Below are 18,523 nucleotides of genomic sequence, written 5' to 3' on the forward strand. Positions count from 1 at the left end.
TCAGGATAAGACCTGAAGTGGATGAAAGACATTACAGGTAAAGGCTGAAACTACAGATACATCTAGTTCAAATTTGATTTGTTGTGCAAATCCCTGACTGAAAACTGTGACTACAACAGATGCACTCCTAATGACTTCAAGAGGGCCTCAATTTAAGCATACAGTCAGCAGTAATATTACTGAAGTTCCACACAGAGGACACCAGGGAAGTCAGGACTAAGCGGTGGTGCTATGATAGTATTGGAATTTAGCAGCTGAAGGACCACTTACATTAAAATATTAAGACTACAGTGTTAAAAGTTTTACTGGTTTGTGGTACTAATATGTCAAAGCCTGGAACAAATTCACACAGGCTGACAAAATCAACAACAACAACAACAAAAACCTGATGGGCTGACAAACCAGTATAAATACTTAATGATAGAACAATATGCAGTAATAGAGTACAAAAATTAATGCATGCTTCAAACAGCATTAACCAGGAAAATATAAATATCAAAACCTCAGCAGGGTTGAAGAAAGATTCTGTTTCTCTCTCAGTTTAGGGATTGTGAGGATCTGTCATTCTTAAATGGCATTTGAGAAGATAAAGGAAAACATCACTGATTGATGGCAATCAGCTGATCTTCACTCGATTTAAAGTAAAGCAAACTTTCCATATGTAGATAAGACAATCTGAAGTTCCACAGAAATAAAAGGAGAAATCTCTGAATCTATAATAAGCTTCAGCAAATCTCACTGAATTTAGAATCTAAATTCAGCTAACTAAAGCCTAAATAATTGCTTTATTATGGTTCACTGGGGGTCAGCTCATAATCACTTGCACATTGAGATCTTGGAAGAATCAGTTTCCTTTACAGAAACTTGCATAAACATTACATGGTGTTGAGAATAATGTTATTTTGGTAGAATTACTGAGTATGGTCCTTTGAATCAAGTGACTAATCCAAAAATCCCCCAAATCACTTCTGTCCCCACTGCCTGGCAGCCATCCTGCCTGCACTTCCCAGGGGAGAGGTTAAATGTGTAACTTTTAAGTAATCTACTTATACTTGTGAAGCTCTCGGTGCTGGTATGAATTTCATTCCACATAAATAAATTAAGCAGCATAAAGATTACCTTAAAATATTCCATCAGAGATCTGGAGTACTTCATAGCATGGTCCTTCTTTAGTTTAAACATTCTCAAGTAGAGAAGTGATAAGCATCGGTAGCTGTGGTAATTACGAGAGGATTATGTTAATTCCATTGCTTAATGAAACCTATAAACTGTAAAAAAAATAACTGCTGACCGACATTTTGCAGTTTCTGATCTAAGGTTAAGATTTTGAAACATAAGCAAATGGGGAAAGGAAAAAAAAAAGTGGTCAAAAGCATTAAAATCCCATCTTGATAAGAGTATAAATTAGCAGAATAAATGTTTAGTCAGCTGCTGAAGAAATCCATTAGTTATCCTTTAATAGTTTAATGGAAAACAAGAATAATGATCTTCTGTAAGCTGCTTAAGTAATACAGTACTTTTAAAGTCCTCTTTAAGATTTTAGCTGCTTCTCTCATTGTTGCAATGGGGCTTACCATAAAACTGCTAATTTCTTGTCCCCTTCCGTGGCAGAAGACCCTGTGAAATTCTTGAGTCTCATTGCATACCTTGTCAGAAAGGTAAGGAGAGAAGACATTGAGAGTTAAGGTGTTTCCAAGAATACCAGTGACACTGAAAAATACCAGCCACACATATATACCCTTCTCCAACTGCAACAGTTAAAGGCCACATAATTCTGTAATGATGAGAGCAATGTAAAATTCAACAGAAAGCACCACTTAAAATCTGGAGGGCTAAAGTAAATCACCAACCCATTTTCTGGGCAAATGAGGTGAACTGTCTTTGGGCATATTAATGATATTATATCCAGCCATCTAGGCTGGGTTCTGTAAACATTTGTGATAAGTGTTGGCCAGAAGCATATGATCTTGGCCCTATATGTACTGCAGAGTAATCTGTAATAAGGTTTTACATAATACACTTTGAGCTTGAATAATACCTTAAAAATCCTTCTCATAAATGCTTCTTCAAAGCTTTTAATATATTTTATATATAAAATGGTTTTAAATACAGGAAAGGTCCTGTTCACAGTTTAAGTACTGGGTCAATTAATTAATGAGTCTTGTGTACTTGGTCTTCCCTCTCTATTTAATTGCTGCTGTCCAGCATTTAGATCATCAAAGACTGAGTATTTCTACCTCCTCTCTCTCTCTTTTTCCCCCCTTTAACTGAGCACACTCCACTCCATGCATTTAGTCTCTTGAAAATCAATTCATCGCATAAAATCATTGTTCTGAGCCCTAATGCAATTTCACAGGTACTTGTGTTAGAATCAGTAATAGGGTTCACCGTTGCGTAAGGAAGTTTTAAGGTATCTATAAGGCAGTCGTGATGAGTTCTCATTTACAAGGAGGTAATGGAGTGCAGGCAGGCAGTGCTGCTCTCACTCTGCCTTCCTCCCAACACCCCCATCATCAGCCCCCATCTTGCAGCTGTAGCACAGCACCTCATGTGCTTCCTCCATGTCCTATCTCACCTGCTCTTTGGTATTGTTGTTCCAATCACATTGAATAAATCTGATCAAACATAAATAAATATGTTTCTGGGATTTCCGTTGTTAACATTAGAGCTTTTAGTGTTACCATTAACTTTGAAACACCTTTGACAGTCAGATCTCTGATATTCCCAATCTCTTTGATGTTTCACTTCACACAAATAGGTGTCTGATGCAGATACTCAGGGCAGACAGAGCTAATGCAAAAGGGGCAAATGGTGCCTCTGATTAAAAAGTGAGAGTAAAAGTGAGGAGTAAAAGTGAGAAGACTGCTATTTCTTATCTCACAGTAAAAAAAGTCTACATTAACATTAGAAGTCACATTGAGAAAGTGCGTGTGCACAGCTGCATTCTTGGTTTCTACATTCAGCACCCACTGCAGCCCATTGCTGCAGTGGATTTGTCCATAGAGTGTACTGAACCTACAACAGCTTGCTGCTCACCTGCACAATCACTTTTGACCACTGACAGCAATTAAATGGGCAAATCAGTTTCTCACTGGCTACCCACAAGATGCTGCATACAAGAGTTGGTAAGTTGAACTCTGCCTTTGATGGTAGGTGGTGGAATTAATCTCACCTGACTTTAGCTATTTAGAAATTGGAGATCTACTATAACAAAGTCCTCCACACTCTTCTAGAGCCAAAAGCAGTTGAAAAAGCAACCCAAAAGCAGTTCAGGTTCTGCTTCTGTGCCAAGGTCTATCTGTCCAGAGCCTGCAGCAGGACTGTGCTGATACAGGAGCTGGTGGGAGGATCAAGGCAGCGGGGTTGCTGAGGCTGAGAAGTACCAGTTCCTCCAAGATGCAGCCATACATGAAGCTGACTCCAGCACCAGTGATGGAGGAGAGCTGCAGGTATCACCCACCTGTGAGCTACTCCTAGAGCTGCCATTCTCCCAGTTAAGTGATGCCTGTGGTGTGGCTCTTAAATGAATGAAGATTTTTGGTCCATACATTTTTGAACAGACGGAATACTGGGCTGAAGAAAAACACTTTCCACTGTGCCATGTGGTTTTCTTAAAACATAAAGATACATTTGGGCTCCTATGAAAAAGCTCTTACTTCTTTAAAGAATATTTCTTTAAAGACAATTTATCCTGCCATACAACTGTAGTTATGTGGTTCAGGACCCAAAGTACTGTGCTGTCTGCTGTCAGAATGCAGGCAGAGGTAGACTGCTCCTTTTCTTAAGCCCTCTGCTCTTGAGAGTTTAACTTGGGTCCTGAATGTTGAGTGAACATAACTTTTTTTGTTAAATAATCTCTTCAGAGTTTCTTTCTTTCTTTATGAAGTGTAGGACATAAAAACATGTTTTTAAATACTTAACAAGCACATTATTTACCTGAGAGTAAGAGCTTCTTAAGATCTGTTTTATTATGTAAACCCCTGCTTACTCAGAATGCAACACATGCATTATTTTTGGCAGTCCTCATTAGCTAATCTGGCATCTTAAAATCCTGCATGTTAAAAACCCACCTTTGTCATATTAAAAATCAAACATTTAGGGCCTGATTTGCCTCCTTTTCTTCCTTTTGTGAGAACTACCAGTAATTACACTGACATTAATGGTGATATTCCCAGCACACACTGGAGAAAGCAAAGGTGCATCGCAGCGAAGAGGAAAAATCCTGTTGTTCTACTTATAGGTAAATTTAATCCTGCTTGATTTCACTGTGGTAATTTGTGCAAGTAAAGCAAACAAGCCCTTAGGTACTCAGGAGACCATTATTTCTACAGAGCCAAGACTTTGAAACAGCTACAGGGAATAGTAGCAGATTTTAAAATAATAATTCAGACATTTTATTAGTAAGTTAAGGCTCTCATCCATATTCTAGCCTACAAAACTGTATTTAAACTAATTCAGCTGCTTCACATTCCTTTACCATTAAAAATATACTTCCTTAATACAATGCATGCAGAAAGCTTCTTCTCTATGATCTTATGTGCCAAGTTTCAGCTTTTTTCTTTTAACAGCCAAGTTATAAACCTCTAAAATCAGGGTTTGTAATAGAAATCCTGATAGACTCACTTTAATGTTTTGAATTATAAAACTACACCTTTTAAAAAGACAAGTGTCATTGCCAAACAGTGAAATTACTATCCTTTACTTCCACCCACTACATTTCAATTTTAATTTTATGAATATTGCAAATTATAACACTCACATTATAACCTCTAAAGGGGATAATTTATAAAAGCAGTGTCCATCAATTATAAATTTTCCATGACATTAATAAAATGGCAAGAACTAATTATGATGACTTCTGAGATGAAGATGCCTTGGACAAATCATTAATACGTCGAAATGGTATTTTTTAAAACATAGCAGGCTCTAATTATGACTGAAATGAGATGATGAAAATGATCACAGAAAGGACATTAACCTGATGAGTTCCACAGTCTCTGAGTACATGGTGTATGGAGATTTAGCTTCTAATGGATCTCGCTCCATAGCATTCCCGCACTCGATGAAGGAGAGGGCAGCATCAGCATAATTCACTGCTTTGCCGAACTTCTCCAGCTGAAAGGGGAATGACACCATCAAGAAAATCCTTCAGCTTGTATTTCTAGTAGACACATCATTATACAAAACAACACTAGCATTAGAATGAAAGCAAAGCCACGCTGGTAGTTAACAATGAATTCTTAACTAGGCAGGGACTGTGTTTTCACCAGATCTTTTCAGGTAGTATAAGGCCCAAAGCTCCACAGAGCAAAGCCAGTGTATGTCCACTGACACGCATGGATTTATACAGTCAGTGAAGGACACTAAGCATGTCTGAACAAATCTATATTCCCCTTCGACATCTGAACTAAGTTTGAATGTCAAGTTACAACCCCATGTCACTTGTCAGACATCACATTCTGTTAACTGCTGACCAAAAGAAATAATCTCATCACTTATGTGATGATTGAAAGAGCAGAAACAAAAAAAAGGGAGAAATATAGCACTGCTAAATATTTTATTTTACTAGGCTTTTATTGCAAAAGGTTTTAGCCCTCATAATGGTTGTGATTAAACTGACTTAGACATACTGATTTCTCTTTTTATGTGTAATGAATATTATATATGACATTTTTATAGTAAGTGTTTTATAATAGTATTTAACATTTTCAATTTTTGATAGCTGGATGTAAGAATCCCACTAATGTGGCATTTGATAGAAGAGATCCAATGTATTTTAAATAATTTTAAAATTTCTTTGTATGTCTCTATCAAAATATTTTTGATGCATCCGCGTATGTTTTCCATTCACAAAATGGAAGTCTATCCTAGCAACATATTAAGCAGAACATTTAGTATTGGTTCAAGGTAACAGTATTTGTGCCTTTGTGGCTGCTTCTAAGCAATCTTTGAAACTAGCTCCCTCTGCATACCTTCAATTTCAAGTTCTGCTCTTGTGCACTGATTATATATGAAGTCTTTGTATAACTGACAGGTATTACCTGAATGACCACAAAAGGGGTATTATTTTTACATATTTTCTCCCTATTCTATTCTAATGGCCACTTCTCAGCATATTCTTTGAATTCCTTGCTTCAAGTCTTCCAAAGATTATATTCTGTGGTATTTAAAAGAAGGTATGTGGCTGCAAGCACATTTAGTACGGATACACAGTTTGAGCCAGAAATGGGATCTGATCCTGCCCTTTGCTCCACGCTGACTCCAGCAAAGTAGGTGAAATTCCTTCAGCTCATCACAGCTCATCTGAGAACAGAGTGAGGTCTCCAAGATCTCTTCCATAAGCTACAGTCAGTTGCCACTGCAGCAGCCCATCCACATCAGCTGACTCCCTACTGCCATCCAGACACAGGTAGGTTTTACTGGGGTCACTCCCATAAGACACAAAATCATAGAATCAGCTAGGTTGGAAAAGACCTTTGAGATCATCAGGTCCAACCATTACCCCAGGACTGCCAAGCCCACCACTAAACCATGTCATTGAGGGTCTCTTCTACACTTTTTTTGTACAATTCCATGGACAGTGATTCCAGCACTGCCCTGGGCAGCTTCTTCCAATGCCTGAAGCCCCTCTCTGTGAAGAAACTGTTCCTAATATCCAGTCTAAACCTTCCCTGGCACAGCTTGAGGCCATTTCCTCTTGTTCTATCACTTGTTCCTTGAGAGAAGAGACTGACCCCACCTCTCTACACCCTCCTTTCAGGCAGTTGTAGAGAGCAATAAGTCCCACCTGAGTCTTCTCCTCTCCTTGCCAGGTCCCTCAGCTGTTCCCCATCACCCTTGTGCCCCAGACCCTTCACCAGCTTCAATGTCCTTCTCCAGCTCCACTCCAGCACCTCAATGCCTCTCTTGTATTGAGGGGCCCAGAACTGAACACAGGTTTCGAAGTGCATCCTCACCAGTGCTCAATACAGAAGGATGATCACTGCCCTGCTCTTGCTGGCCATGCTATTGCTGATACAGGCCAGGATGCCTGGGCACAAGCTGGCTCATGCTCAGCTCTGTCAGTCAGCACCCCTGGTCATTTTCTGTCAAGCAGCCTCTCTTCCCCAAGCCTGCCCTGCACCAGAAATCTATTTTCCATACAAGCTCAGAAAGAGCACTGCCACAAATCCCATTAACATTTGCTGACACATTTTGAGGTCACATGCATTATCTTTCTAGCCACTGCAACACATCCTTCAATGCCGTGTGTGCTTTGTCATGTCAGCACCAAGTAACCAGAAGCAATTGTTTCCATAGGACAACTAACACTACGGATTCCACAGCAAATGTGTTACATGGAGATAATTTGTGTGCAGCTGTATTGGGTTGGGGAAAAAAAAAGAAGTCGAGACCTAACTAGTGGAAAGAAGAAGCAGATACTTTGTTCATGTATATTTCTGTCTGCCAACAAGTTGTATTGTACCATATGGTACCACATTCCTGTAACAGCACTCGGGGTGTCAAACTGCATGTGACAGGCAAGGCCTGCCTGCAGGCAGCAGCATGATGTGCTGTGCCTGCTCCTCTTAGTTCTGCCTGAGAAACACCCCTGCTTCCGCAGGGCATAGGCAAAGGTAAGAGGACAGGAGACAGGTCAACACTTTCTTAGTGAATCAGGCTGCGAAGGGAAGTGGATTGACATAGCATGTTGAGATCATCAGGAGCCTGAGCCTGTAAATATTTGCTAGCGTGGGGCAGGCATCCCTATGCCAGAACCATGTGTATTTTCTTTAAAGGTCAATCAGCTGTAGGAGGTGCTGTCAGTCTGCTCCTGCCAGCCCTTCCTGCCTGCAGATGTCAGGGCTCTGCTAAGCTGGGCTGCAGGCATCAGTGCAGGTCACCTCCTGTAACCGGACATGTCGGGAGGGATGACTGCTCACTTACTGACAGCCACAGCAGGCTGCCAAAAACCTGAACCCACCTCCCACTGCAAACACACTGGGTAACACCATGCCCCAAGTCAAAAGGCAGCCTGGAGAGCGGAAGCAGGCAGCCTGATGGATCAGCTCTTTCAGTCACTGACAGCAGAGGGAAAGCCATTTTGTTTTAATTTCTTTTTGTTTGGTGTTTAGAAACACAGTATGTGATTCATTTGGTTTGGTTTTTTGATAAACACTTCTTTCCAAGAACAAAATCTTGCTGTGGAATGATAAAATATACATGCAACACTCTAGCTCCCGCAAATAATAAAGTGAGAGATAAATAATTACCCAGTTCTTTTTCAGTTCTGATTCTGAGGGGCAAAGTGAATGGCTACACCCTATTTTGTACATTTTATTTTGAATAAATAGAGGAGTCAAGTTCCATTAAGCCTGCCTAAATGAGCTGCTGTTCTGTACTCTATGTAGCGTACAGGAGCAAAGTCCTTACTTACAAAGCAAATTACTATTAAAGGCACTTCAGTGCTAGCAATAGCTTGGCCTGAACAAGCTATGATAGTCTGCCAGATTAAGTAGTTATATCAAAATCAAAACACTTTGCAAAATCAGGTCAATCTTACTGGAATTCCATTTGGGGTAAAATGAGATAAAATTTCCCAGCATTGAACTACCTCATTGCAAAACTTTTTGGGAAGTAGTGTGCTGCGTCTTTATTTACCAGCCCAAAAGCATGCAGTAAAAATGAATGTACTATTTAAAAATCAATTGTTGCAAGTTTTAAACAATTGGATTGAAAATATCAAACAGTTTTACCACAAGATAATGGGGTGGAGGGTGATTGGCTTTTCTTAACTTTCTGCAATGGAATATTTCAGCACTTTTGGTTTAAGCACAAAGTGAATAGGAAACCAAATTTCAAATACACATCATCTTTCACGAAATTCTCTTACATCCTTAATAAACAGCATGACTGTTGCACCTTAGAAGAGATACCAACTATTGTAAGGAGCTTCTTTTTTTGGAAGGAATGAATTGTTAAAGGCTAGGAATGGTGGTCGGGGTTTGACTTGCTGTGGACAGTGTATTTATGGAGTACAATCTGAAGCATACTTTAGCCAATAGCAGGGCTCCTCTTGCTTTCTGAGACTTTAGATGACATTCAGAATGGACATTTTTGTAACACCCAGTTCCATAGTGGAAAGAGACAAAAATCCCTCATGGTAACCTACCAATGCATCTGCTTTATGCTTTAGCTTCTTGGCCTCCTGCATGTAATAATCCGCATTGTGAAGCCTAAACAGACAAAATCAATTATTTCAAGTCTTTGTTTTCATACAGTTGGACAAACATTGTTGAGAAAACTGCTGACTGATTCCAAGAGCAATTTCAACATATACACCCACTTAGCTCTACATCTTAACCTGGTATTAATATAAAGCTGCTGTATGCAAAGATATGATGGGCAACCAGTATGTAAAATAACTAGCTGCAGAAACTGGCCACCCAAAGGACCCATTAATGTTTGCTGAACAGAGGAAAAGGAAGAATATTTTAAATTAATTAAGTATAAAAAGTTTCCATTAGAGAAGCTAAAATTAAAAAAAAAAGAATTACCATGAACCAACATTAATGATCTAAAAACATTTATCAACTGAGTCTTCATTAATCAGTGACTATAGTTCATTTGTAAAGATTAAAACTGTGTGTGCCTTTGTGCAGCACTATCCACACAGGTGCCCAATGCTAGTGTTATGATCAAAGATAATCTCTTTCACTGGGATCTCTGCTTACACAAAAATTCCAGCTACATAACACACAGATAGCACAGATGGTCAATAATACTTACACATCATCAAATGTTATTTTGGGTCTTCTGGACTCAGAATTCCCGTTGGAAAGTGTTGGCATTGCAGACCAGATGTCTGTTTCTAGATGGCTGGTGTCAAGAAGAGGGTTGGCTGTTGGTGTATTTTGAGATTCTTCCTCCTAGATCAAAAAGGACTGTTACTAACTCTTTATAGCTCAAGCAAACAGCTTCCAACAATGGGAGTGCTCACATCCACTCCTCAGAAAAAAAACACAACCAAACAAATGACAAAGGCACAAATTATCACTTGTATATACTCAACTACATCCAAGTTACCTCACAAAACCACCCTTCTATTCTTTATAACATAAGCCTATAAGATTAATTAGGCAATGCAACTCTACCTCTGACCCATCACCTGAACTCATTAACTTACACTCCTAGATGAAGTCAGCCCAGATACCACAGTGTTACTGACTAGAAACACTGCTGAAAACAACGGTGGGGAAATCTAACGCAGAAGGGCAGGATGTAAACTCAACTTCATTCAAGGAGTATCACACTAATGCTACTATTTTTCTACATTATTATTAGCTAACTGTAAGGTGTCTGAAAAGTCTGCTCAGATTTCAGCAAGAGGTGGTTTCCTCACCCTTGCTGCACACAACAGAGAGAAGAATGGAAAGCAGAAGTCAGGAGTTGTGATTTTGCACTGATGAAAACCAGAAGCATAACTGAAACTTTTGAATCAGGCAACTGCAACTTGGAAGCTAGGTCCACAGCCAGATAAACTAAAGTACAGATGAACCAATGAACTAGGAAAAGAAGTCTAACATACTTTAGAACACAAATATGTCATATATCAGGTTAATAGATAAACCAAGGATAAATCTGACTAGAGATGCTGGGAGAAAGAGGAAGTGGCCCTGCTGTTTACATAGCATTGTTTATTTGCTGACATATGCAGTTCATTTTGGCATTGATTTCAGTTGAAGGCGTGTGTATTAGTCTCGCAGCTTGAAGTGACACAATGATATCAGAAAGCAACAGGGATGAATGAACAAGGTGAAGTGATTTGTCACCTATGATCCAATGCAAGTTGTGAGTTTTACTATTACAGTGCAGGGTAACAACCTCTCACAAAGCATCGAACTGTGAAAAACGGGGCTATGTGTGTCTTTTCCTGTGGCAGGATTTTCTCTTGTCTTTTAAATTTGACAAGATACAGTTTGATACTAAATGATATGTTTGAAACTCAAGGTTTATTTAAAATGGGCCCAAATCCTCCAGTTTGCCTGTTTAACTTAAAAGGGGATAACAAACAGCTGTGAGACTTTACTCTTTTTTTTAGTGAATTTGTTATGCATTTTCTAGGCCTGGCTCTTTTTCATGTATTTTCAGTAAAAAAACTCATCTGAATCTGGTGAAAAGCAAGCAAGCAAAAACTGCCTATATTAAAAACATTGAGCAGGAGATGGCCCTAACAGAATGATGGGTTTTTCTTTTTGGTGAAAAAGCCAGCTATTTACATGGTATCTGAAAGCTTATCCACATAATTTATGGAGATTAGATGTAAATAAACCTAACTTCTGGAAGCTGGGAGCCTGCAAACCTGAGACAAGGTATTTCCATGTTGGGTGTACTATGGACAGGCAGTTTTTTGTTAGACTTTTATTGTTTAGTATAGTCCACAATATTCAGTGTAACTACAGTACTTAATTCTGGGTGAGAATGTGTGGAAATTATTCAAGTGATGGATATCAAGATTCTTGAAGCTTTATTTTTGAAGAGTGTGTGTTGTAGCTATAGATCTAAGGGACTAATTGTAGCTAGCTGGTGGCTGCAGAGCTCTCCTCTGAGGCTCTGGGACCGATACACAGTGCCAAGTAAATGCCTGATGCTGACCTAAAAATGGAACTTACAAGAGTTGCTTATGCCCAGCTCTGCAAAGATCCACTTGTCATTGATCTTGAGTGGGGCCACATAAGCATTGAAAAAGATACTGAGGGGGAAGAAAAAGTCAAACAGAACAAAGCTAAGTTAATTTTATCTTGATCACTTCCAGCAACTGAGGTCAGTTACTTACACAGATTCCTTTGGGGTTAGAAGAAGATTTATTTTCATTCTTTCTGTGTTTAGAAGCAGAGGAGGAAGAGCTGCTGGTCTGAGGGGTGCTTGTGATGTTGGTCTCTTGGCTGAAGGAGCTGTTGTCACTGCTGTGCCGCCGGTGCACAGGCTCATCCAAGAGTGGGGATAACGGAGGAGGGAACAGCTTCTCTTCTCTTTTCTTTGCCACCTTTTTCACTGAGTTACTGCTGCTCCTGGGACACAGATAAGAACCAGTTGCACTTCAAGAACCTTGTTAATCCTCCATAGCACCAGGATTATATTCACTGAGATGCCAGCTCTACCCTCAAATATGTCCTGCAGTCCCCATGTCCTAGGAACTAAGTCAAAAGGGAATAGGCAGGGAAAACAGAAGAGCTACCTCTGCCTTTTCAATGGCTGCAGAAACCTCTTGCTTTGGAGGACAACTTCCAGTGCATTACTATAAATTGCACCCAATTTAAATGCTAATTTGAGTCAGTCTTCATTTAAGAGGTCACAGAGGTTCTGACTCAGCAAAGTGCTGGTAAGTTTTATGCATGGGGTTAGTTCCTTTGACATCAAGTATGACTATTTATGTGTTTAACATTACACATCTTCTGTGTAAGGGTGGATTAGGGCCCACATAAGCAACCTCTGCAAAAAAACATAACAGCACATGGCACGTGAACCAAAAAAGTAATTTATAACCACTACAAAATGATAACCATAACAATAACAAGATAATAATTATTTGACCTCTAGAATAAAACCAATGTTCAACACTATATTAAAACGATATGCTGTAGCTGGCAAAAGCCCTTGAGCAAATATTGGTTGATGAATTGAACGTGATTCAGAAAATGAAAATGTGGTTTTGACATGAAAGCTCAAGTAATATGATAATCTATTGTCTGTTTTATGTACAGAAATTGTTAGCTGGCTAGAAGTAGCAGCTGTGATACACAGTAAAACCAAAAAAACCTTATAGACCTTTCTCCCCTCAAATCCATCAAAAAGGATAAAACCAGAACCCAACATCCTGCTGTTTAACATGTTAATCTACTCATAGATTTTTATTTTAGGTACTGTCCCAGCTCAGTCAATACAGCTAACCTGAACTGTAATCTTTTGTTAGACATCTAATATTGTGCTACACAGTCATTTACTTTTCATGATTATTGACCAAAATTTCAATAACAAATTATGTCACAAGGAATTTATGTTTCCTTCCCAGTCACTTTCAGTCAGTGTCAGGAATTACACATCTACTTTGCCTTAAAGTAACCAGGGAAAGAGGGGAAGGCAAGACAAGCTTCCTTGCTCCTCATTCTGGAGCTCTCTTATTCCAGCCTGGCTTCTTTTGCAATTTTGCCAACAGTATCAGGACCTACTTTGGTCATTCCCATTTGGTCATTTGGGGAATATAAAAATATGATACAAAATCTGGTGATAAAAGACTATTTTAGCTTATCTGTAAAATCAAACAAGCTCCCCATGTTTCAGGTTTTATATCTCTTCTAATCAAAACTGTTTGGAGTGCAGCAGACTTAAAAGTATCTGATTTGAAATTTGGATATTAAAGAACTTCAGACTAAAGGAATCAAATAAGCACAGAAATTCATGTTGCCTTACAGTAGGACTGGTATGGATCCTGTCCTGCTCAGAAAACACATGGTCATGATCAAAGGAAAGCAACCAGATTAGAAGAGACTGGCAGCTCTTCAAGGAGACTGATTCTATGTGCATGTGGATCTGCAATGGCCTCCAAAAAGTTCTCACTTGCAGCCCCATCTGTTAGCTGTCTGACCCCTAAAGGGCATTTTGGAACCTTTCTCCCTGGTACAGCTTTGCAAAGAGCAACCACATCTGGCAGATCTCATAAGCATCTGAAGAAAAACTTGCACTATTGGCCAAGACCCCTTCAGGATCTGACTCTGCACCACAAGTGAGGTTCCTCAGCACATCCATGGGTATTTGCAGGGCTAATGCAGGACTCTTGCTTGCACACAGTCTACTACAGCACAGGGAAATTTAAGACATATGTAAAGTAACTGAAGCAACATTGCTCAGCTGTACACAGAGGTGGAGGCATCATGAGAGTAGCATCAGAAAAACTTAAGGTGGCTCTAGATGCCATGACTTAAAACTTCACCAGTTATCTCCTTCTCTGGGCTTAAATATAAGAGGAGAAACCAACATACAGGTGCAGCTCCTCAGCTCTGGCACACACATCATTCTGTGCATGGGAAGACTTAACCACAAAAGAAAATGAATTTGAGGGTATTTTTTTTCTATAGAACTCAAACCCCCAATACTTTATGGTTATAATTCTATTTATTTTGGATTTTTTTCCTTTCTTTTTTTTTCCTGTTGTCCACTTAACCCTAAGAGTTTTTGAAGGAAGTAAGCCAATAATTTATTTAGCAATGTTACCTCCCTAAGATTTACACCAAAGCATTTATGTTAACAATAACCTCTATGAAATAGGTTGTTACCAGCAGTAAACCAGATTGTCACTTTGCTTTGGGCTGTTAATGGCCTAAGAAACTGGTCTTTGATTGCAGTAATCGCTAATTTTGAATGAATTTATTGCAATAATTACCAAGACTCAATGGTTTAATTTGCTGAAACGATTGTTAGTTAAACTATATGTAAAAATCTAGGGAGAAACACAATAAAAGTTTAAGGAAAAACAGAAGCAGAACTGATGGTCTTGTGGCTGCAGAGTTTAGTTTTTGTGACTGAAAAGGCCAATCATCAAAAACCAAGAAGGATCCCCATTTGCTTTTTTTTTTCCCAACCTGGTTTCTTTTGGGGCAGAAAACAGGCAGGCAACAAGAGGTCACTGCATGAAGGAGAGGGAACATTTCCATTTCCTCTCACATTTCAAGCTGCCTTTCTTTGCCTTTTCTTTATGCACTCCTTGTGGTATTCAGTGGTATTTCTGGCTTATTAGTGACACAAAACCATCGTCTATACCAGTCACTTGGTTTTCCTTTGCTTCAGCTCTCCCTGTCCACAATGAAATGCTACATATAGATGGCTGTGACTACCCAAAAGATAGGCTAATATATGCTGCCAAGTATAGGTGCATCTTTAACTACAGGTCAAACAAAAGGGAATGGGACATCTTGAAAACCAGGCTGAAATGCTTGCCTCAGACAGATTTCCAGTGTGCCTGCTAGACAGCGAGCATGTTTCACTGGTACGAGTCCAGTTTGAAATTCAGACATTCTGCATCAGCAAATAACTCTCTGCATTGTTACAAACTCCTAAACACTGTCTAACAGTGCTCTGGACTGGGTCTACCAATCAGGTATTCAAATATAAAGGGTATTCAGAAGCACATAAAATCAATGCCTAAATTAAAATTGCTCTGGCAAGCAGGTAAATACATAAATAATCCTCTGCTGCAAAGTGATCAGCTGACCTGACCAAAATCCAGCTTCACAGCAGTGTTTCAGCTTGAATTACTTGGATAAAACACAGTATCATTTATCCCTTCACTTGCTATGAAATATCAGAAGCAAGGAAAATACATGAAGGAATAATTGTGTCATGCCAGATTTAAGAAAAGGCATCAGCCCCAGAGTGTGCAAGGGAAGGAACAGAGAGATAACCAGTTGCTTATGAAGTGACCACATAATACAAACCAGCTCTTAGCTTGTGTGGACAGTTTTTAAGTTTGCAATTGACCATTTGAAACTTCTACACTCAAATTGTATGTGTAGTCATAGAAACTTGTGGAAATTAGGCATATGACTGTCCATATTAGATATGTGACCCTTTAAAATTAATTGTGCATCTTTGCTTGCTTTATGAGCACATATATTTAGGGAAAGATTATGAGGAAATGTATTCAAAAGTCTAAACCATGGACAGTGAGCTAGTGAGAGCTGCAGAGGCACAGTGAAAGGGAGCTGTCTTTCACTGATTCCTGCAGACTCCTGAATGCCTTCAAACTTCAGCCTAGAGGTCACAGTCTTGCTGTCAGAAGACTCTTCTATCTATAAAAACCCCAATGAAAGTCTCTGAAGGGGAATTTGGCTTGTTGGCACAGGGATGAATTTCTAACACGAGAGACTCAAGGGTCCTCCCAGGTGAGAATACCCACCATGGGACATGCCACCTTCTTAATGGATGGACATCATCATCGCACCTGTGGCTGAATCACCCTGATTTCTCAAAGTTCTTACACAGAGATTTAGGAATTCTGAAAGAAATGCAAAACCTTTGGGAATATGGTAAATACCTTTGGGAATATGGGAAAATGGTAAAGCCTGTCTTTCAACCTCTTACCACTCAAGTGTTACTTTCCCCCATGCTCTTGAAGGGTGTACTTTCAGCTTCCCCTTTTTTCTGCCCCCCCTTAAAACTCTACCTAACTCTCTGAGGAACAGAACCACTCCTGACTACTTAAATCTGGGGCTCTCCAGAAATTGGTTGCCACAGAGGTCACCAGCTCCCTAATCTTATGGGAAATCCGTTGATCTATATCCAGTTGCACATCGCTGAGAGTTGAAGGCCTGAATTATCAAACCATGTTGCATTTGTTTCAAGTGAACTAAATGAACTAAGAAAACACTAACAACAAATGCAGTGGGATCCAGGGCTCAATCACTGCAGTGGAAGTCAGAAAATTGTGTTTAAAAACTCGAGGCAGACAAGAGGAAAAGCTGGCATATGGAAATAACTATTGATGGACACAATTATATTTTAACAGAGAATACCAAGCTCCAAGGAATCAAATTAATGACCTGGAAAACAAGCTCAAATTAAAAAACATCAGGCTGGGGGTGGATCCTTAGGGCTTGCTGGCAACAGGAGTAGAAGGATTTTTGTAATGGATTGTGGAGGTGTTGGGGATGGATAATCCTTGATTCCCCCTGCAATATATCTCTGCTTATTGTATTTCTAGCAATGACAATCAAGCAACACCCATCATGATGTTTATCAAAGGTGCAACACATTACAGAACACACTGTAAGTTTCAACTCATCTGCCTTTTTCAGACTCCAACTGACTTTCTCAGCGGTAGAATGAGGGTTTAGCTCAAGGACTTAAGTTAGTCTTTGGTATTTATATACTAGGATAAATAAAATTATGCTCAACCTTCTTTATGTGTTTTAAAATGCTATTTCATAAACAATCTTTGAAGTTTATCTAAATTTAAATACTACTACTCTCAAACTGCTTTCAGAAGTACACTGAGGGTTTGATCCTTTGCTTGTCCCAGCAGAAAGAAATGCCTCATCTCAAAACTGTAAAAGCACAGAATTGATGACAGAAGAGAACTGAACTCTTTGGTTATTTATAGAATGTTAATCTTGTGATTATACTAATCAGAATCATTATTTATGTGGCACCTGTTTGCTCAAGCACTATAGCCATCTCTCAAAGACTTTCTGAAAGGCACAAAGTATTTGACTACATGTCTGTAATCAAATACAAAGGACATATGTCTGAAACATTAAGGTGGGTCACTCCTGGCATGGCTGTACACACAAGTTAAAGAATAAGAGCTACTGAAGTGAACAGCAAAGTCACTATTTTGTTCAATAAAACAGAGAACTGTCTCTTATGAAAACAATTTAAAACAAATAAATTCCAGGCAACCAAATAAAGCCCACTTTTAGTAGTATTCTCTGGCCGTAGAGGTTAAGGATGTTGGGGGCAATACAGAACATTGAAAAGACATAGTATGGGGGCAAAAGAGCACACCAGGATGGCGGTGGCACTCTGAAAGCCTGTGGTCCATCAGAAGGATGAATGAATATCATCCAAAATCACATGGAAACTCTTCCTGAATGATGGGAATAGCTATGCCGGGTCACTTACCCTTGTGGGCTGTAAACCACACCTGGGTCTACAGCAGAGACATTTGTAGAACAGTACCATGAAATCCCTCATGAATGTGATTCGTAAAAAAATCCCAACTTACTCTTTAGTGCTGGTTAATCTATGATTCGGTATTGGAGAGATACAAGGTGGGAGTAGGCATGAAGCTGAAGAGTCCTCCAGGCGCTGTTTCTTGCTTTCAACATAGGTATCCAGGCTTTCTGTCTGCTTTAATGAAAAGGGTAGAATTTGAAAGATCCAGCATGCACAGTTTAACTTGTTATTAAGAAGAGCTCAGGAATCTCAGTGTATTTCCTTTACCGTAGCAGCAGTTAAAATACTGGTCTAACAGAAGTGAAAGTCACCTGAAATCAGGGCTAAATGTGCTCCAAACATGTGACATGAAGTTATATAACAAATGACATAGCCACATAATTAGGCAACAAAAGGCCTTATGTGCTGTAGTTATCTTCTGTAGTGCACTGGAATGTAATTAATAATTCAGAAGTAATGACGTGATAGCACCAAATCTTACTCAAGTAAATAGCTTTTACTCCTTGACTTAATAGAAGTTGATGGCAAAACTTCCCTGAGTAAGTATTCCTCACAGGACTAGAAGACTGGAGTACTGAGCAGGGGTAGTCATTAACAGCGACAGCTGGTTTAAAACTTGCTTTGAAAGGTTCCCTGATGCATGACTTTTGTGCCTGAACTAGTATGATACAAGCAAAGCTGATTACTGCTCTGTCACTGGAACCTTCATATCAGCTTTTGAGCCCTCTAGTAGATGGCTAAAATAAATCTTTTAATAGCATGATTTAGAAACAGAAATCAGGCTCTCCCTACCCTGTTTTAACTGCTGATATAC

General features: G+C 39.3%; 1 protein-coding gene across 3 annotated transcripts in view; it reads right to left on the reverse strand.

Annotated features, from left to right (window-relative positions):
* AFF2 (ALF transcription elongation factor 2) overlaps window positions 1–18,523 on the reverse strand; it is a 329,870-nt gene that overhangs the window by 20,228 nt on the left and 291,119 nt on the right. For 2 of the 3 annotated variants that reach the window (XM_034064376.1, XM_031047127.2), the window contains exons 12-18: window positions 17,759–17,883; window positions 11,816–12,050; window positions 9,769–9,908; window positions 9,152–9,215; window positions 4,979–5,115; window positions 1,575–1,646; window positions 1,120–1,213 (exon numbers count right to left, since the gene is read on the reverse strand). In XM_034064376.1, the coding sequence (XP_033920267.1) occupies window positions 1,120–1,213; window positions 1,575–1,646; window positions 4,979–5,115; window positions 9,152–9,215; window positions 9,769–9,908; window positions 11,816–12,050; window positions 17,759–17,883 (867 nt within the window). The remainder of the gene's footprint in view (window positions 1–1,119; window positions 1,214–1,574; window positions 1,647–4,978; window positions 5,116–9,151; window positions 9,216–9,768; window positions 9,909–11,815; window positions 12,051–17,758; window positions 17,884–18,523) is intronic. The other variant, XM_034064377.1, reaches the window with a different exon arrangement.

This window comes from Melopsittacus undulatus, chromosome 6 (genome assembly GCF_012275295.1).
Source record: "Melopsittacus undulatus isolate bMelUnd1 chromosome 6, bMelUnd1.mat.Z, whole genome shotgun sequence".
NCBI lineage: Eukaryota > Metazoa > Chordata > Aves > Psittaciformes > Psittaculidae > Melopsittacus > Melopsittacus undulatus.